Genomic DNA, 22,098 nt, shown 5'->3' on the forward strand with positions numbered 1-22,098 from the left:
GCTAACGATCGCTACTTTTTGGAGCTTATCCGCTCTGTTGGGTACATAATGGAAGATGAGTAGAGAGGGAAAAAAATGAGTCTGCTATCTGATGGAGTTTACCTTGTAGCCATTTTAAAGAGTTTTCTGTCTTCAGAGCAGCTCCCTGACCCAGACTCTTGTAAATGACTGGCTCATTCCCTTGGAAGTTGCTGACAGTACCTGTGTACAATTCCCCATCTAGAAGAAAACAAAAGAAAAGATTACAAGATTTTAAATTAGGAAGTTTATTTTCTATTAATTAAACATAGTACATTATAAAGACATGGTGTGCTGGGAGCTTTAGAACAGCAACAAATGAAGTCAGTAATAAGTTAGAGTGTACTGAGAGCAGTCTGAGTGAGGGATTAGACAAATCATTTCACATGCTTATATCTAGCTCATTTACTAAAGAAGTTAAACACAAACTGTTGGTGTCAGGCTATGTATCAGAAGGACCGCGGCAGACAAACAACATTAACAGACACATCATGACATGATTCATGTTACTGAATCAAAGCGGTAGTTGACATCAAAGTACAACCGTTTATAATAATACCTTGTCTTTTGCATGCCAAATGTTGAAAGGTCCCATATTATACCAATTTTCAGGTTCATACTTGTATTTTGGATTTCTACTAGACCATAAAATGCTTTAATGTTCAAAAACACATTCTTTTTCTCATACTGTCTGTCTAAATATTCCTGTATTGACCCTCTGTCTGAAATGCTCTGTTTTAGCGCCTGTCTCTTTCAAGATTCAAGATTCAAGATTCAAGAAGCTTTATTTATCCCGAGGGAAATTATTGTGCAACAGTTTCGATACAAAGGCGGAAAAGGATCAGAGTAACAATGAGCATAAACATAAATCAAATCAAAATAAAGCTAACGTCTTTAAACCTCTCTCCACAAAGAGGCCAGTCTGTTCTGATTGGTCAATGTTTAGGCCCCTGCATCTGCATCTCTGCACCATTATTGCAGCCGGGGGATGACTAACAGCACTGCAGCGGCACTTAATACCTATATAAAGTATTGTTGTGACATCACAAGTTTACAGAAGTCCTGACGGCCCGTTTAAAGGCACAGTTTCTGAATACAGGCTGTGTGTGTGTTTCTCTGTGATTTGAACCTTTTGATACCTTCACAGTATTTGTATAAAACCTTGTCCTTCTTTCTAATCAACAAAGAAATGGAAATAAACTTTTTACAATATGTGACCTTTAAAGTGACATGAAGAGAAGAAACAAAATCTGTATGTTACTACATACCAACAATGATGGCAGTGGATTTGTAATCTGGATTAAAGGGGCAGCGACTGCGCCCATCTTCCATCACAACCTCGCCCACTTCATCTCGCTCCAGTGTGAATGTTGACGTGTTCTGGAGACAAGACAAAAACAGCAAAGGTCCCTCAGGCACAGTCCAATTAAATTCTACTTAAAGTAAAAAACTAAGCTTTGGCTTGTTCTGTCCACTTCTTCATTACAATATATATACACAGCACGTTGACTTTTAGGGAGTTTGGTCACTTTGAACACACAGCAGCAGTCTGATGAATAAACAAAGGCTTTGGGATCCTGTTATTTTTATTGTGAGATAATTAAAACTTCTCTCAGATTTAAGGCTGGTTTATTATCGTCATTATCGACATACATCTAAACCCACTAGGCTTGTTGAAGTGATATTAAAGGGAGTTTGTCTTATTCCTTTTTGCCATAGAGATGCCGTTCAAAAACACATCACTGAGCTTCACTGTTTACTATTCCTATGAACACAGATACAGAGGTTTATTTTGAGTCAAGCCTGCACCCTCCTGTAGCTATAAATGCTCCCTAATCTGTATTAATTCCCTGTGCAAAATAGTCTTCAAAATGCAATATTTACTCCTGTTAAAGTACGGTAATACTAAGAATTACAGTGACCAGCTGTTTCAGGAAATGGCTGAAAAAAAAGGAAAAAGACATTCTTGACTGTTTAAATAAAAAAAGGTTTAGTTGGAATAAATCCATTTTGGGCTGAGATAAACAAGCAGAGAAGTAGAGGATGGACTTAAGTATTGTTGGTTTTGGTCTTTCAGGAGATTTGTTGACAATAAGAAAAATATAGAATATCCTTCCTCTTATCCTTTAAACCTGCCTGTTTCAAAGTACTCTTCAGAAGGTTTGTCTTCGAGCAGTTTGTATGGTTTACATCGGAAGAAAACTTGATTTTTGAATAAAAACAGATTTGGTTTCAGGTTTAATTGTTTGTTAACAGGCCATAGAACAAACGTTAGGTAATTCTAGGGGCCTGAGGCTGGTTAATATACATATAATAGTGTTCAAGTGTATATGCCAGGCAAATCTACAGTCAGTATGTAGGTCAATATTCAGCCTCTGAAAACTGTCTTTGGCTCTGGAGGAGCTTCGTCAAGTCTGAGAACAAATGACATCACTTCTAAACAGAGCCTTCATTACAAACAGTGGGCAGAGAGTTTGAAGCATGTCGGCATTTACAAGGCAGGGAGGGTCTGATGAAGGATGGCGTTGTGTTGCATTATGGCAAGTGTGGGTGACGTCTTCAAAATACTGAAGAAATCTGAAAAAATAATCTGACCGCCGGTGCAAAACACAAAGACAATTTACAATAACATAAAATACAGAAAAGCAGAACATTCTTACAGTCCAGAAGTTGGAACCTGCAAGTGTTGATACTGGACCTATATGATAAATTGATTATCTAAATTGTTCTCTTTTGTTTGACTGATAATGACTTCAACTTTAAAGCATAGGATCCAATATAATGGGCCAAGTCTTTAAAAAATGTTTTATCTAAAAACAAAACTCACTCAATGTAGTAGACCATAACTTTGGAACATATAAAACATGTCTGAGTCATATAAGTTCCCTTTTACTTGCATTGAAACTGCCTCCAGAAGGGATCAATTTTGAGCCAGTAGAGAGGAGGAACAATTACAGTTAGCACTCAAGGATTCAATGTACATACGGGAATGAGAGTATTGTATTAAGATAGATGTGAGAAATGTGAGCAATCTGCAGTAATAGCAATGACTTGTTCCATTTAATCAAATTAAACGGGACAGCGTCAAGTGCCTCTATTGCCTGGAAAATCTTCCCATGAATCATCCTTATGAGTTGTTATTATACTCTGGGCTTGTTTGAATCCATGTCTGTCATCTCATTGTTTAGTGTAGCTTGTTGGCATCAGTGTCCTGTTACTCTCCACGTAAAACCCCCGAGACTGTTTTGAGAAGAGTTATAAAAATAAAACATTTATTAATGTTAATATTATGCATCTCAGAGAGAGTGTCTGTCTGCTCTGGGTGACACACTGGTTGGCTCGGAATCCCAGTTCATGACCTAAAGTCCAGACAATGTCTTCTGCCGTCTGAGAAGTCACATCTTTTTCTTTTCCTCTGACGTCAAAGGGGAGAGTTTAATGCCCCGCTTTAAAAGCTGGGCTGTTGCCAAGCTCGATTGCCCCCTATCACTGAAATCAATGTCATCCTCCTGCCGGTTACCATCACTGCAGATTTGCTCCTCCACTAGATAAACAGATCTCTGGCTTCCCTCTCACTGGAAACCACACAGCTCTTGTACCCCCTGTTGACTTGTCTGGCTAAAGTGCCTCGGCAGCATTCGGTTACGCTTGGATAACAGCAGATTCAACAGCGACACGGTGGATAAAAGAGCTCGATTCTTCCAGAACACCAAAAAATACATATCGAAATTCAAAGCAGTGCTAGTGAGAGAAGCGGTGAAAATAAAAATCAAGAGCAATGACAGAAGAAAAGACATCTCTTTGAAGTGAACAATTGGTACATTGAGAGGTCTTTACTTACTATGTAGGCGCAAATAGGACTGAAGGCGTAGGTGCCGCACACATAGAGATGAGTGCTATTCAGCCGCAGGAGGATTTTGATGTAATTGAAGCAATCAGTCTGGATGGGGAACAAATGGAGAGAGCGTTAGGTTCACAAGATATTTCTCACAACTGAATGTGTTTTTCTTGAGACCTCCTTAAGAATCTGTGCTTGAAATACCGGAGCTCTTAAACATAACTTAATCTTTCAGAGCAAAAAACAACAATAAACAAAAAGCAAGCCCAGCTGTCAAACTGGATAAAAATTGTTAGAAACATAAAAATGTTCCCTTTTTCCTCAAACACTGTTTGGAAAACTTCCCAGCATCACACGTTGGTTGCCTGGTGGGCTTTCTGTAATACACAGACCAGAGTTGTACACTGCAGTACAAAGATTACCAAGGTTTGTCGCCTAGGGATACAACAGCTGGCATGACAACAAGGTAACAGACAGGCAGGGAGAAAGAAGCCATACACAGAAAAGAGCAATTCCCTGGCGAGTGTGCACACTTGATGAATCCATTTGTAACTGGTGGAACAGTTTGTCGACTCAGGACTCAATACTCACTGTATCTTCTCACGACACTAAGGAGAAGATCCAGGGGATTTGAGAGAATTCACGCTCTCGATATTGTCATTATAAAACTATATTCCTGAGGTATTTTTCATTATTTGGCGTTTTGCTGGAGCAGTAAAAAATGCCTCTCACTTCCAGGTTCTTCCCTTTGAAGCTGCATTCCTCTCTTTTCCCAGCAGGAGTGCCCCACGTCAGCTGAAGATGAAAAAGAAGAAGAAACCCTGAATAAGTCATTCCAAAGTCATTGAACTTCTGAGGACTGTTTCTCTAATATCAAAATGTATACAAAGAACTAGGGCCAGGTGAATTAAACTCTGTGTACGCACAAAGACAGAAAAACATGCACGCTCATTCTTTTCCTCGGATTTATTTAGCCGCACATACGCCTGATTCTGCTTTATAAATCTCTATCATTGTGAAACTGAGGGCGCACTCACACTGTCCTTAAGCACCACGCCCAGGGCTTTAGGATACTTGTCACCCCTCCCTCTCCCCCCGCGCCCCAGGCCCGTTTGTACTCACACTGCCTGGGCCTCGCGCAAATGCTTCTCGCTGTCCATACGTCATCACGCCGTAACACGTCATACGCATTGATTGACGTCATCGCGATGCGTCGCTTTGTTTACAAATCTTTCCATAGACCTCTGAGTTTTTGTGCGTCTTGTCGACTGTTTTTGGATATTTTCATCCGACCAAATCTGCAGTAAACACTCCACCTCCGCATCACACCAACGTGAACCTTTCACCGCCATTGTTTTAAATGTCCGCGCATGGTCCCTCCTTCTATTTTCTATGTCCGAACAGGCGCACATAAATGAAGTCAGAAGCGCCGTAGGCATCGTGCTCGTACACGTGCGCACGCTTGTGCTCGTACATGTGCAAACACGCTCTACAAAGCCCACCTCTCTCAGACGGGCCGTGGACTGCCAGCTGGCCGCAGTTATGCGCGGAGCGGGTGCACTCACACTGGTCAAACGCACTAGGCTTGAACCGAAAAACCGGTTTTGGCCCGGTGCGGAAGGACACCGTGCGCCCTGAGTGAACTCATTTCAGCACCCACACTTTGACACAAATTGATGTAGAAATGCCCTTAAATTTATCAAAAGTGGTGCCCGCTCCACTACTCATTGGAGAAATACAGCAAAGAAAGTGCAGCTTCACCAACTGTATCGTATCAGCAGGGTTCTCTAATTGCGCACAACTTTGGCTATTGTAGTATTCATACCACTAATTCATCATGTTCTTACAAACCATCATTAGAGCCAATTCTCAATCCTCATTATCATGAAACGTCAAAAGGGGGATCAATCATGTTGAAACTGACTACAAAGTGCTTCACATATCAGGAACAAATTAAAAGATTGTTAACAAATGTAAATGAAAAGAATGTCCCTAAATGTGTGATTGAGATTTTATAGAACAAAGAGTGTAAAAATAACATGATCATCAAGGAATTCAGCTAAAACACACATGTACGCTGGTCTGAAGTCTGCTTGAGATTCACACATTTTCACTACGCATTCTTCCTCTTATAATTAGAAAAGGCAAATGCTTGGTTTTTGTGCATTCACATCGTATTGCGCATTAAATAAACATCAATGGGGGTGGCCAGTGGTTAGAGCAGTCGCCCCATGTAAAGAGGCTGAAGGTCATCGAGGTAGTGGCCTCCGACCTGCGTAAGCTAGTATTTTACAAGTATTTTGTATTTGTATCTTTACAAACCGCAAGGTTAACTCAAACCACAGTATTACCTAAATCAATGATAGTAGTGAGGGTAAATGATCTGTCAGTCCACTTTGCATTGGCACATACTCACATTCTTCTGGAGCTTGGTCTTGCTGATGTCCGAGAGGCTGAGGGCAAACAGCGCCTCCCTGGCTCCGACGTACAGCATGTCGTCCTCCTGGCTGAGCAGCAAGGATGTGTAATTGAAGACACCGTCCACAGAGAATCTCTTGGCCGACCTCTCCTTTGCATCTGGGAAAACAGCAGGCAAAACACACACATAGGAGATTATCTTCACATAGCAGGAAACAGAGAGGAAAAGACTGGTACAGAACTTCCCCTGATGCGGGGCGTACAAGAACACAATAAATAGGTCCCCGATTTCAATACTCACAGTAATAAGTTGTTTTTTGCCTTTTGCCTAGTTTTTCCTATTCTACCAGAAAGTAGCTGCACATGCTACAAATGTTAATTTAATGTGGTTATTTGCATACATTCCTTTCCAAGCTTTCTCAGGTGGAAAAATTGAGAAAGAGAATGTTGTATTATTGAAGCATAGGTGGATTATAACGCAGACATCATTGAAAAGTAAAACAATTAGCAGGGGAGATTGTTCAATGCAGAGATTCGATTTGTTGGGCTAATGAGCCAACTGAAAAAAGTTATAATTTTTAATCAATTGGCTCCGTTTACGAGAGGCGAAACACTATTATCATTGCAAAGAGAATTCAAGTGAACAATAATCAGGCCACAACTGAAAATATGAAACTGATGTGGTATTCAGAGATCAGCTTGTTATTACACACACCTATTAAGCCCCAAAAAGCACCACATATCGACACAAATATATGATCGGAGAGGTAAGAACATGCAAACTTGTGTTTTAACGCTGCAAGCAAAATATGTGAATCTCCTCCGAGGCCTCGCAGAGAGCCACAAATCTAGCAGAAAACAAGAACAAGCAGGCAGACATCACATTGCATCCAACTACAGCGTAAAGCAGCGGGAAGCCTCTCAAATCAATTCACTGTACAAAAGGGAGAAACTCTCACTGAGACATGTTGTCATGTCTGCACCCCTCACTCCTGTCCTTTACGTTTATCCCCCTCGCACAGGAGCAGCAGCCATCGACTACTGTAGCTCCATGAGAACATGTCACATGTACGCCAGCGAGCCACATCATCCACACTTTCCTGTGCTGGCTGGCTCACTCTTTGCTCTGCTCTGCACTGGCAGCAGGGTAAAAAAGCCTCTTCTACTCAACACCAATCTAAATCTCTTCACTCTGCTGCTCGCCAACCCTCTTCAAATGGATCCCTTTAGCAGCGGGCCACGGGTTGAATGAGTAACTTTTCCCCCCATGTCGCTCCCTTCCCTGCAGCCTCAAATAGTTCTTGGGATGAAGTGAAGATTCAATGTACACATGTCCAGGAAGTCATGATTTATGGTTTATTCATGTATTCGTGACATCCAAGTATTGAGATCCTGAGGTCCATGTGGATCTGGATGAGAAGATGTCATCATTACTTGATATCCATCAACAAGAATAACAATCTTCTAGAGGTCGTCAAAGACACAGGACATGTGCAATCAAATATTTGTGCATCCATGCTTACAGACGTTTTACCCTTTGCAGTTTTTGACCATCTTTGACCATCTCTGTAAATGTTTATCTATTGCCTCTCATTCCACACATATTAAACCCACTCGATATGCTCCCCAAGCCAAAACGCTGGAGGTCAACGACTTCATTTGCTTGTCCAAGTAAGATTACTGGCTTGTATCTGGAGTCATCAACACTAATATTTGCTGCAGATAAACCATTTACAGCATTTCCCTTGTGCGTAACCAGCAAACTGCATTCAAATTTAGACTCTTCTGACACTAAGGAAAAGACACCAGCAGCAGTATGTTTATCTCTGATGCTCCAGGTGGTGTGTGGTGCAAATGGAGCCAGAAAACAGCGATAAATGTTTACAACCCACAACTTAAACTTTCCAATATGCTCGAAAACAAATGGTTTGTCTAACACTCAAGGCCCTTTTGGCAGATGATCGCTTTCCCCTTATGGAGTGAACGCCAGCTGCACAGGCACCATCTTGTCCAAAATCAAATCTTAGGCCTTTCCAGATCAACAGCCCTCAGTCTGTTTCAAACACTGTGACATCTGGAGTCAATGAACAGAGGGGGCCTGTCATTAAAATCCAGGGAGGGGACACAGAATAAAAAAAAAAAACCCTCTCCCTATTGTCATTCAGGGCAGAAAAACATACACATTTTCCAATGTGGAGAAGGGAAAACTTGTTTTATAAATTGAGGTAAATTAAGTCTGTTAGAAATTGCCTGAATGCTCATAAAGAGAGCTATACTCAGTCCCAGTGGACCATATAAAGGAGTGCCATCCCTCCTCTCAACAGGAGACATATCATAGCTTGACTGTCACGGCTCCCCTGAGTTTCGGCCATTCACTGGAACCAAAAACAGCCATCCCTCAGCATATTAAAACTCTCTGACATAAATCACAGTGACATCCTCTTAGACAGACAATGGAATAATGAGCAGAGGAGAACAAACTCATGAAACTTTAACTCAAAGAGCAGTCCAGGGCTACTTAGGGGCAGTGTGTGTGTGTGTGTGTGTGTGTGTGTGTGTGTGTGTGTGTGTGTGTGTGTGTGTGTGTGTGTGTGTGTGTGTGTGTGTGTGTGTGTGTGTGTGTGTGTGTGTGTGTGTGTGTGTGTGTGTGTGTGTGTGTGTGTGTGTGAGAGAGAGAGAGGTGGGGGTTGGGGGGTTTGAGGTTGAGGTACTGAGTGGGAGTTGTGGTAACCAGGAAGATTGGATTGAGATGTTGACCTATGAAGAAACATGCAGACAAGAGAAGAAAGCATGATTTTCAAAACACTCTGAGATAGACTTTTGATAAGACCAAAAGGTCAAGGCTGTAATAAAAGTCAGCTCTGTCAAGTTGCAGCGATTTCAAACAGAAACTTAAGGCTTTCTCTCTCTTTTTTCATTCACGGTGGTTGGTTATTTAGGAGTTTTTTTTTCGTGCTTTCCGATGCAGCAGAACAGTTGTGTGTTTTGACATGCTTGCAGCAGAATGCCGGGGCATCTGCAGGCCATTTCACAGCCAGGCACCAGGTCCATTCATCACCCTCCTGTTTAATCAGTTGGCTGTCACCAAGCCGGGGCCCTCAACCTCTGCTAATGCTCATAACATCACACCTTCCATCAATATGGCTGCTTTATTGCCGTTGTTAACATGCTGAATTAGTTAGTACCGCAGGTACTTTCAAGTCAAACTGCGGATATTTGCCTCGATTCTCTTCGGTCATGAACCTTTCATTACAAGCTGCAAAAGAAATTGGCCAATGGTCCAAACTAAAGGGCAGTGACACAGTTAAAAAGATGCTGTGTTTGAGGACAGTTTCAGGCTGCACATAACAACCTCCCAGCAATTAATTAGGTGGAATTACATTTTGTATTCATTAATTGCTCTATGATCACTGAAAATGTTTGTGAGAGAATCAGATGAAATCTGTGCACACACAATGAAGAGCTACAGAGTTCTTAATTAAAATGGAAATACAAGTACAAAGTCATACTTCCATATTTAGAATAGAATAGAATTACTTTAATGATCCCAGACTGGGAAAATATTTTGTAACAGAAGTAATGGGTCAGCAAATAAAACACTTTGTACATAACATACATAGAATCCAATACATACATAGTGTATATATACAGTGCACAGTGTGTTATAAACAATAAACAATAATATTATATACAAAAAAACAGTAGAAAGACCAGAGTTCTCCGTCATGCAGAGGTGAGAGAGTTATTATACAAAGTGATGGATTGCGGCAGGAAAGATTTCCTGTATCTGTTGCTACGACAGTGAACCTGAAGCAGCCTTCTGGAGAAGGTGCTCCGCTGTCTGACCAGTGTGAGTTGGAGAGGGTGGAGAGGATGATCCATGATGGATAACAGTTTTTTCAGTGTCCTCCTCTCCACCACAGCCTCCAGAGTGTCCTGTTTGCAGCCAATCACAGAGCCAGCCTTCCTGATCACTTTGTTGAGTCTGTTGGTGTTGCTGGCTCCAATGCTGCTTCCCCAACAAACCACAGCAAAGAAAAGTACACTGGCCACCACAGACTGGTAGAAAGTCAGGAAGTAAAGTCTGCTCATTCCCTTCTTGTAAACAGCTTCAGTGTTAGATCTCCAGTCCAGTCTGTGGTTGATGGTCACACCCAGGTACTTGTAATACTCCACTGCCTCCACATCTCTTCCCAGAATGCACAGAGGTTGGAAAGCCGTCTTCCTCTTCTTCCTGAGATCTATCACTATCTCTCTGGTCTTGCTGATGTTCAGCCGCAGGTGATTCTGTCCAGTCCACTTCACAAAGTTGTCTACCAGTGCCCTGTACTCCTCCTCCTGTCCCTCACTTATACACCCAACAACAGCTGAGTCGTCAGAAAACTTTTGCAGGTGACACGACCCAGTGTTGTACTGAAAGTCAGTGGTGTATAAGGTGAACAAGAAAGGAGACAGTACAGTCCCCTGTTGAGCTCCTGTATCACTAACCACCACATCGGACAGAACACTGCCCATACGGACAAACTGTGGCCTGCCTGTCAGGTAGTCAGTAATCCAGGAGATCATTGTGTCGTCTACTCCCATCACCGCAGCTTCTCCCCCAGTAGCAGTGGCTGAATGGTGTTAAAAGCACTAGAGAAATCAGAGAATGTGATTCTCACAGTACCTCCTCCACCATCCAGGTGCAAATGGGCTCGTTGCAGCAGGTAGATGACAGCTTCATCAACTCCCAAGTGGGGCTGGTAAGCAAATTGCAGAGGGTCTAGCAGGGCTCTCACCTACGGCCTCAGGTTGACCAAAACCAGTCTCTCCAGCACCTTCATGACGTAAGATGTGAGGGCCACTGGTAGATAGCCATTGAGGTCTGATGCCATAATTTACAGTTTATATGATCTTCCCTGCCTACAGATGCTAGTGGGAATGCCTCACTGCTAATGCAACTGCTAAGCCCAGACCTCTTTTTTTTTAACATTCATGGCCCAGACAAAGCACGCCAACATGGAGGAAAAGCTGAGTGTGTGTATCTGAGTTCCCTGAACTTTACAACTCAAGTTTACAGTGGCATCGAAACTTTGGACCCACTCCCTCTTCTCCCTTGGTGCTCCACTTCTTTCTAGCAGGGCTAATGCTAGTGCATGCTTCTCAGCATGGGGCAATTGATGCATCTTTGTTGCTGGCAAAAATTAAATAACCCCACTACAAGTTTTGAAAAACCCATCCCTTTTGCTCCATCCTTTGCAACATCTCTGAACATCGTAGTAGACTTACTTGGTTAATGAACCCAGTGGTGGGTGCAGTTCAAACTGCGCTTGGTCAGAAAGGTTTTAATAACCACACAGCCACACCCCTAAAACCACAAAAAGTTATTTTTAAACTTAAACTAGATATAAAATCTTGATTTTTTTTTAGATGTTGGTAACCAAACTGTGTTACCTTTTGACTGAGTTAGGTTTGCTGTTTGTTTTGCTAAAATAAGCTAACTGGCTGTTTCTGTTGAACGTAGGTGTTAGCCGACGCTAGCAGCTAGCACAGAGTCACACAATATTACAAACCTAACCAACCGACCGATTGAGGCAGCAGTAGACCAGCAACTCCAGTGTGCTACGTGGTGAAATTACTGATTACAGGAGTCTGGTGACTTTGAAGAGCGTTTAGATAACTACTTGAGTTCCCCATCGGAAAAGGTTTTCTTTTTCAGATGTCAAGTGATACTGAATTGTGGAAAGGAATTAGACGTCATAGAATGTGGCTTATAACACAGCTATGAACCAATCAGATTGTTTGATTTGAGCTACCCATTTCATATTTTTAAATATCTACGTGTATCTCCAAATCTTCTCGTATTTTTGACTTAAAGATTAAAATAGATTCTGCATAACTCTCAGTATTTAGGAAATAGATCCCAAAATAGCACAGTGACATCAATAAACATTTCCCTTCATTGACATCACATCTGAATGTGTTCAGTGTGTGCTTACTCACCATTGAGGTAACTATAATATCAGAGGGTGCCGGCTTACAGACGCAGTGTCTATGAGAAATAAAATACATGCCAGCACTTTGACAGGTTTCATGTTTCAGAGAAAACAGAGCAGGATCAACCTAGTTTTTTCAGGTTTAATAGTATTCCAAAGGTGTGGCAATTGAGTGGCTTCTTAGGTAGGTATACGCCTGCCAAGACACTCCTTAGCCTGACTGTAAACATGCCCCAGATTTACTCAAGCAGCCTGAGCCAAGTCACAAGGCAAAGGGGGCAATGGGGACAAAGGGGTTAGTTTGCAGTCTGGCAGAGAAAACCCAGAGGAGAGGAGAGAGCAGCACATCTGATATTAATCTCACACCAAACTCTGCTTATCTTACATGCAGGGCACACATTAATCCCCCCCAAAAAACATTATCCATCTCTGCCCTCTGCAAGCCGAAGCTACACAACAGCGCACAGCTTCAAGGTTTCTGTTTGACATGATCTGACAATGGACTTGATAGCTGTGCAGGAGCTCCTGACAGAAGCTGACAGGAGTCGCTTCAAGGTCATCTCAGCACTGATCCTCGTGATATTTGGGCAAAGTGATGGTTATTTCATTGTCAGTGATTACTGGCAACTAAGAGCTGCAGTAGTATGCCAGCCAAATCAGCACAGAAACACTGTTTGTCTTCACAGTTAGAGGACACAGACCTCTGATGAGGAGCTTCACTGAGTTGGGCAAACAGTAATTTTTCCCCTTTTCCATTAAACATGAATTGAATTTAATTAAATTGTTGATTCACAATCAGCTATCTCATACACAGACGAGTGCTGTTCTTTCTGTGGTCAAGATAACAAATTGTAGATTCAATTTTTTGACATACAATCACGCATTCATACAACAAAAATGAAAACATTCAATAAAAATAGGGGGAAAAATAAAATCATTACTTGATTGATTGGTTGGTTATATTATAATCAACTCAGTCTGAGAACCCTTATGTACTTATGAGGTCAAAACGAAAGGTAAATGGCCTCTTTTGAAAGAAAAAAAAAAATCAGGTAACACTTTGTGTAAAAACATACAACTTCAATTTGATTTTAAAGACCTCATTTGTTTCATTAACCAAAAAATGGGGTAAAGTATTCTATACCTTTCAGGGCGCACTCACACTGTCCATCCGTACAGTGCCCAAACAGGTTTTACGGGTAAAGCCTAGTTCGTTTGACCAGTGTGAGTGCACCCACACGCGCCTAGCTGCGGCCAGCTTGACGGCAACGGAGAGGTTGGCTTTTGTAAGCGCGTTTACACATGTACAAGCATGAGCGTGCACACGTGTACGAGCACGAGGCCTACGCCGGCTCTGACGTCATTTTATGTGCGCCTGTTCGGACATATATTAAAAAAAAAGACGGACCATGCACGGACATTTAAAACAATGGCTGCAAAAGGTTCACATTGGTATGATGCGGAGGTGGAGTGTTTACTGCAGATTTGGTCGGATGAAAATTTCAAAAAATTCAAAAAAAGTCGGAAAAGATGCACAAAAACTCTGAGGTCTATGGAAAGATTTGTAAACAAAGTGATGCATCGCAATGACGTCAATCAAGGCATGTGATGACGTATGGACAGGCAAGAAGCATTCGCTGAGGCCCAGGCAGTGTGAGTACAAACGGGCCTGGCCGGGGGGGAGAGGGAGGGGTGGGGACAAGTACCCTAAAGCCCCGGCGATGGCACGGACGGACAGTGTGAGTGCGCCATAAGACAGAGAACATGGCACAGAGTAAATCCCTCTTCACTGGACTGTAAATAAAAGCTGAAAGCACTGAATCAGTTTGAGAAAGAGTGTGACACCTACAGTATCTGTGAGTCTCACAGATGTGTTGTGTTGCTTGTAATCACTGGGAAAGACGAGGTGGCTTTGCTGCAATTATGTGTGTACTGTATACGCTGTGTATTAGTTCATACTTGGGTGTGAGTGCGTACACATCATACTGAGAGACAGCTGCACCTCGCAGTTAATAGGCAGAACCTGTGTGTAAATCCAGTGTTTTTTGTGTGTGAGGATTATGCAGCAAAAAGGTGTTAGCGGGTGTCGCACGGTTACAGGTGCAGGCTTGGAATCAGTGCAAAAAAAGAAAACCATGAAATGAATATTTGTCAGAGATGTGCGTGTACAGCACAAGCTCTGAAGTACTGGAAAATGTCCCCTTCACCCTGTGATGAAAAACAACATCTCCCCGCCACACGTGTGCCAAGGATGAGGCCAGTGCAGAAAACACTGCATACCTCTAAAAGCCGAGAACAAGGCGCTGACACAGACATGGTGCTCTGCTCTGTAATTATTGGCTCTTAGGTGTCATCCTGATGCACTCTGGATTGGCACGCACCCACCCCAACACTCAAAGCAGCGGAGCGATGGAGCGCAGTGGTCTATCACGGCTGAAAGCTTACAAAATCACGGATATTAGCTCAGTGAGACAGAGACAGACACCCAATGTGGTATCTCAGTGGGTTACTCAGAAACAGGCCGAAACACAGAGAGTGAGACAGATAGTTGGTATAATTTCTTCACACACAATTCAAAATAGACATGCCTGTGCTTGTCATGTGTGGGATGCCTCTTCAACCTCTTCTTCTTCTTTCCATCCTCCTCCAACATGCTCTCTTAAGACAGTGGATGTCACTGGAATCTGATAGACACACACTTGCAGATTTTGCTTCTTAAAAGGAAACAAAATCTGCAAATTTATGTTCAGCCTTTCCAATACAAAAACTATGATTCTTCACCGCTTGTCCCTATCAGGGTCGCAGGGGGGCTGGAGCCGATCCCAGCTGACATGGGGCGTGAGAACATGCACACAAAAGGGCCCCAGCCAGGATCAAACCAGGAACCCTCTTGCTGTGAGGCGACTGTACTAACCACCATACCACCGTGCCGCCCTAATGGAGTTATTACTTATAATTAATTACTTTTATAAAAGCAATTCCTGTTTTTTTCATTTATCAATAACCATTCAAAGCACTACATTCTTTAACTACGTCTCCATCCAATAGTTTTCATTGTTTGTGGCGGGGTCCACCTTTCCCGCTCGGGATTCAAATTGCATTCACACGTACAAGGGATTCACAACTCAACATCTTCTACACAGCGTGGCTTTTGTTGTGAAGCAGTCACAGGAAATGCAACATGTTTGTTACTGAGGTAAGCACAGACAAGGATCGTTCATCAAAAACGCATCTAGGAAAATGTAACGTTTTGTATTTTTTGAACGGATAAACTAGTTGCTCTTCTGCTGTGTTTCAAGGAGGGATCGCTGTAACTTTAATGAGGTAGATTCTGACGTTCCACATCCTAATCTAGCTTCCACTACTTCAAGATTTTTCTTTACTTTGTCCTTAAACACACCGATAAAAACACACACCAAGAAAGATTGGCCTGATGAATGACATGATGTCTATGTCTATGCCAAGTGGACTTAAAGAAAAAAAAGCATTTGTGTTGGCACTGCAAACACCCAAATCCAGCTGGCTTGCGCACGCTTGCAGATGGTTCTGCTGCAGCTAGAATCCCATCAAAGTACACTTCGATACATCTCTTCAGCCATTTTCTATCTTGCACACTTGTCGATTTTTAGGGCACCAGTGGAGCTGTGTGCAGTTTACTAAGTGCACTCAGTTTGGACGGGCATGTGTTGTGAAGGTCTTTTAGTGCTGCAGTGTGTGTGTCTCTCTCTCTGGAGAGGCCCTTGATGAGAAGAGCAGGCAAGAGTCACACAGAGTCTCCTGCTCTCTACTCCACCACAAAGTGAAGTGGTAAGGACGAGAAGTGGACACACACACACACACACATACATGCACACACGCACACACACACACACACACACACCATATTCTGGAACTTAAAGGTTAATATGCCCTGACATGTTTTTTTTAAAAGAAATGCAACTATATCTCTGTCAACAGGTGTCATCCATATTGACAATGCTTCCTATCATGAATCCATGAGCGATACCCCTGCGCACACAGCACACACATAGAATAAGGAGCATGTGGAGCATATTAACATGCTGGAACTGAATCAGGAAAGATCTGACTTTTAATGAAAGATACATGAGACGGCTGCTTTTAACCATTTAAGTTCTGCCTCAACTCAGATGTAAAAAGTTTGAATGTTATTTTATGTTTTTTATTGTAGTGATTTCATAATAATCATAATAATTGCGTAAATCAGTTTATCATAATATGATATTAGCCAGCTTGTAATTGTACTTAGTCCAGCTTTACCACTGTAATACAAATAAAGTGATTATTTTTTGACAAAAGGATGCATTTACACCTATTAAACCTCTGGAGTTTGTTTTGGATTTCAATTTTTTCTTGAATGCCTCTTGGATGCATTTGCACTAAACATCAGATCCGCCCAAGATGCATGAAATGACTAGTGTAAATGGGGTCAATACATGGGGAACGGACGCACAGTCACCGTTACTTAGCCGTAAATCTGGGCATTACCTTCCCATGAGAGCGGCATCAAAGCTTATGCTGAATTTTATAGAAACAAAAATAAAATGGTTTTTTTTGACACCAATGTGGACACCAAAGTGTGAAAAAAGGCATCTTGGGTCATATAATAAAATGTTATGTTGTGTGAATTCTCCAGAATGGTTTACAGCCAGCAGCACAAAAAACATATACATCCTACAAGCTTCACACTCACTAAACAAAGGTTGAACAAAGGTGTTTTTTTTGTGTCACAGTAGTTGTAAAACTAAGAAAATCTCTGCTGCGAGTTGTTGGTAGTGATGAGGCAAACCACATTTTAGTTTTAGGCAAATCTACACTGATCCAAACAAGTGAAAAAAACACCAAATGACTCTCTTTAACCTCAAATTCCTCTCCGTCCATCTTAATTAACAGCTACACCATCATTCCTCGCTGCTTGCCATTTTCTTCAAATCAAATGTTCCTGATCGAAATCTGCAAAGACTGAACTTTTCTGTACATTCCCTGGAGCGTGCAAGTGATGAAGCCATTAAAGCGTCTGCAACAGAAGGAGTTGATGTGCCGTAATTATGCTCCATTGTTGCGGCTGTAATGGCATTATATGCAGGCACTTGTGAGTGCCACCTCTGCTGGAAGCCACAGACGGCTTTTCTTTCAGAATCACGGGGCGTGTCCACACTGGGTTTTAGGTGGGCACCGCAGCATATCACAAGCATTTAGCCTGACCCTCTCTCGCCGCCCTTCCTCTGTTTCTGCACTGCGATCCACACACTGCCAAGGTCACAGGATTAGCATGCATGAGGGAAAGCGCACAATATTCGCTGAACATAAACCAAACGTAAACTGGAAAGGACACGAGTGGACTGAGCACACACAGCATGCTCGAAAGCTCCGCTTCAAGAGACATTTTGATTTGCTTCCTTACTGGCAGCCTGTGTGAAAGTATTAACATATTCTGGTCTGAATATATCCTTTGTTTTACAGTACATTACATACAAACCTTTTATGTACAGTAGTAACTGACAGAGGAGGCATGCTTGTGAAGCTGTTGGTTTGAAATCTGGCTTGTTGTATTAAACGTCATGGCTCTTCAAGGGAACCTATCACTATTTCAATTATTATTGTAAATATATCAATTAAATATGTGAATAAAATAACCTGAAAAAAGACACAGAATTGACAATAATTCTTTATGACTATCAACTATTTTCCCTTTAACGAGGGGGTGAAAAAAGAAGGCTCTCCATATTTCAGGGAAACTTACACACAATTAAATACAAGACTAAACCACACTGGGGTTATAGTAGTTGATAATTAAGGAATACTTTGATATTTCTCACGTGAGAAGTTTGATATCACGTTTGTGTGAGAGCGGCATAGATAATCTCATCTAACTGCTGTCAAGAAAGCAAATAATCATATTTTCAAAAAAGCAGAACTGTTGCTTTAAGAGGAACCAGAATCACAGCAGAAGCAGGGTGACATACAATACACTTTGTGCACTCGAGCAAGACCTTTGAAAAAAAGAAAAAGAAAAATCAAGGTTGCCAAACGCCCTAACCAGCTCATTAATGGAAACTGTTCTTATTTAAGTGCTGAACTTGAATTTCTTGTTCCATATGTAAGAACATGAAAAGAGGAAAAATAAATCATCTCCTGCGCTCATATCTGGAAAAAGACAGTGACATCCTGCCTGAGAAGTTTCTGATAACTAACAGAGATACACGATGCATGCTGCTTCCAGTCCCATGATCCTTTGTGCTGTCTCTCTGCACAAGAGCCGTAATGAAAAACAGACAAGGCTCTCCCACTGCAGTGACCACAAAAACCTCCACTTACTACACATGAGAGATTAGACTGCTCATTAGGAGAGAAGGAAGGAGCGAGAGGAGAAGGAAGGAGGACAAAAAGAAAAAGACGCCTTTCCAGGAAAAAGGCCATGTTTAGGCAAGGGTCCTCTCTCTCTTTCCCTCTCTCTCTCTCTCTCTCGTAAACAGCCAGTCCCCCTTTTCTAACACACTATACATACCAGAATGGAGGTTTAAAATGGTGGCCTGCTTTACATGTTTTGCATCAATGGTGCAGGTTGAATTGAGGCTAGTTTATATACCAACTGTTTAGCATGTCAGTGGCGCTTCAGACCCTGTTTATGCAAAGCTGCACTCATAATGAATAGGTTACAATCAGTGTCAGTGATGTTGATTTAAGATTTTCTACACCGCATTATCAGCTGAAAAGCATGTTGTCTCACACTACTACTTATGCTTTCCAGTTGAAAGAATCTCAACCGCCAACTGCTGCTGCCAAAATACATGAAATTTAGATTATGAATGCTGAGTGGAGCAAAGCGAAGTGGGGAGAAAAAACACTCAGCTGCTTGGAACCAGCCTTGGGCCAATTTAATCCATTTACTTTCTTTGTGAAACAAGTTAAATGGCTCAAGTATGTGAAAGGTTGTTCTTGGGTATGGACGATGCCAATTTGGGATGTTGCATGTGAATAACAGCATGATGTCACCTCACCTAGTTGGCTGAGGAGTGCAAAAAACAACCTTTAGATTGTTGTTTTCAGGGGGAGGAACTTCAAATTCAGACAGGTAGTGTTTACTGGTGCCAACGCACCCCTAAATATAGATAAGCCTGTACTTTAGTTGTCGTCTTGTGAACTGCCATTTTCCTACAACTACAACACAGATTGTTGAAAAAAACCAAGCGTTCGACATTTCCCTGAGTATCAGTCATTTTCCCCCGTGAGCCGCATCCATAGAGCAACATTATTTCTTCCCTCATTTGTCGTGAGCTCCGATAATGCATCAATTAATTACCAAAAAGCTGTTAACTGAGTAAATAGTGAGAAACAGTCCCCTTTTTTATTTTTATAAAAGCTTAATCCACAGTTATTACAATAAGAGGAGTGCTGCAGTGTGTGTGGAGTAATTACATAGAAGGATAAAGTCAGGTGCAGGGCTTCCATTCAGCCAGTGGATTCGCCAGGAGAGAGATTGCGTTTATGTGTGAGAGAGGAATTGTTGCATTCAGCTGTACAATACTAAAAGGTTAATTAGCAGCAAAATAAAGCAGAAAAGGCCAAGTACCACGGCACACTATAGGTGCTGCAGAATACTTTCTAGGCCCATAATTGTACTTCACCTGAGTAACACTGCGGACTCACGTGTTATGCCTTGCATATTTCACCCCATTGTTCTGTCAAGGCTCAGGGTGAAAACAAAGAACGCACACAGGGAATTCTGTGGAAAGTTGCATCTTATATTTAAAAAGGCGTTCAGGGAAGAAGTTATAAGTGTATGTTTTCAGCGATGTTTGGAGTTCCGGCGTCTTCAAATTGGCAAGCGTACAAGAGCCTGCAGGCGCTTATGGTCTCACTGCTGCTTCACTACACACGTGTCGCACCCATGTTTGTCAAATAAACACAAAAGAACATAATTTAGGTCAACAAAGACAACATATTGCAAATGCACTGCCCTAAGTTGCTGCTGCACACAGAGGTAGACGAAAGTAGGCTACTCATTTCTATCTAGTGACAGTCAATTTTGTCGGCTGAAATAAGTGTTGTAGCAGGTTTCTCTGGAACGTATCTGTGTTCCCGGGATCCGATGTTCCCCAGCTCAATATCCTCCCAATATAACACCTTAAGAATTTGTAATGAGTTTTATGTTCTCAGCAATTTCTTTTTCCGAAAGGTCAAATGTTCAATGTTTGTTTACCCGGGTCAATATATTATCCACCTACAGCATATGTGTGACTTCTTACAGCCTACGTCCTCAAATTTGCAAACAGAGTTTTCTTGACTTTGGAAATTGACACATTTTTACCATTCAAACTGCATTTGAAACGTCCATCCATCTTTGTGCTTTTGCAATTTGAACTGTAACAACAGCCGTTATCAATCTATGACGTTAGTTCACAAAAGACATATATGAATATTTGTAAATCTTTTACATCACTAGGAAGATAGATGTAAACGGTATCGTATGTGTTATATGAAGGGAATATACAGCAGGGGAACATAGGGATGACTCCGATTTCTCTGCTTAAGATAGGAAGCTAATTATGCTAATGTTAGCTTAATGAGACAATTGAAAGCACCAGCAATACTTGCAATAGTAATCACAGAAGAAAAGTGTGTCAGGCTATTATTCAGACTTACTGTAAGAGAAACTGATGCGCGGTGTGACATCATCCTCAGTGGCCATCAGTGATTGGAGGCAGCTAGCCAATAGCAGCGCAGCAGCCAGAAGACAGTGGACAGTCGCAGCTAATGTCCACATGGTTGCCTGATCCTCCCACACAAATGCACACCGTTTGTTTTAAGATTCCTTGGAGTTCATTAAGCTCCTCTCGACTCCACAGAGCTTTATTTTCTCACTCCCATCTTCCTGCAGGCGGACGGGGAGTGTACGTGTCCTTGACTTGATTCTTGTACTCCCAGAGTCCTTACAGACTGTTAGTAGACTCTTAGCACAAAGAAGAGGAATCCTTTCTGGGAAAAGGCTGCTTGTTGTATCTACTCATATTGCTCTTCAATGAATCAGCACCAAGCTCCAACCAGTGGCCATTTAGTAAAAGTCATTTTGGATCTGTGGAGAGAAGAGAGAGAAGTCGTTTCTTTATGCTTGTTCCAAGTACATGTTCAAAAAGATGAAACACAATCTGGCGTAACAGATCCATATCCAACTTCTGACGTGATAACCAACAGCTTCATAAGCTAAAGAACTTATACATTTGGCTGTGGATCATTTTGATGGAGGGTGTAGATTTAACTGCAAACAACAAATCAAGAGTAAAGGTGTTTATTGCCCCCAAATCACCCTTCTCATCGCTCTGTTCTGAGTCTTTAAAGGGATGGTTTGGTCAGTGTTTCATACTATAGATTACTGTTAGCATGCCATCAGTTTTGGGAAGCAGACAGGAGTACCGACATAAAAGCTGCCGTGGACAGCAGCCATCTAGAAAAAAAAAAATCGACATCAGTTTAAGTGTACAGTACACTATATTTAGGATGTTTTCACTGCTTTACCTCGCTGTCAGACATTTTCTCAATAAAAATACTTTATTGATCCCAAGCTGGGAAATTGCAGTGTTGCAGTCTCAATGTATTCCTATGCATAAGCGCAACTGGGCTGTGGACTGTATTACACCATAGAGCAGCTGTTTAAATCAGATGTTTTGCAATTTATGGAATGAATAATTAGTAGTATTAGTTAATAAAATAAAAAATTTGTGATAATAACATCAACGATGAAATGCAATTCACTGTGGACAAAAAAGGACACCTTTATGAGTATACGGAAGAGCTTAAAGAGAGAGAGGGGGGAACTTCTGTGGAAATTGG

General features: G+C 41.8%; 1 protein-coding gene across 2 annotated transcripts in view; it reads right to left on the reverse strand.

Annotated features, from left to right (window-relative positions):
* The window catches only part of LOC310946143 (semaphorin-4B-like), a 62,071-nt gene that overhangs the window by 15,451 nt on the left and 24,522 nt on the right, over positions 1-22,098 (reverse strand). For both annotated transcript variants that reach the window (XM_083912501.1, XM_083912500.1), the window contains exons 2-7: positions 20,914-21,343; positions 6,273-6,433; positions 4,589-4,651; positions 3,860-3,958; positions 1,287-1,398; positions 103-219 (exon numbers count right to left, since the gene is read on the reverse strand). In XM_083912501.1, coding sequence (XP_083768627.1) covers positions 103-219; positions 1,287-1,398; positions 3,860-3,958; positions 4,589-4,651; positions 6,273-6,433; positions 20,914-21,034 — 673 coding nt within the window. In that variant the 5' untranslated portion in view covers positions 21,035-21,343. The remainder of the gene's footprint in view (positions 1-102; positions 220-1,286; positions 1,399-3,859; positions 3,959-4,588; positions 4,652-6,272; positions 6,434-20,913; positions 21,344-22,098) is intronic.

The sequence above is a fragment of the Echiichthys vipera genome (genome assembly GCF_963691815.1).
Source record: "Echiichthys vipera genome assembly, chromosome: 1".
NCBI classification, from domain to species: Eukaryota; Metazoa; Chordata; class Actinopteri; order Perciformes; family Trachinidae; genus Echiichthys; species Echiichthys vipera.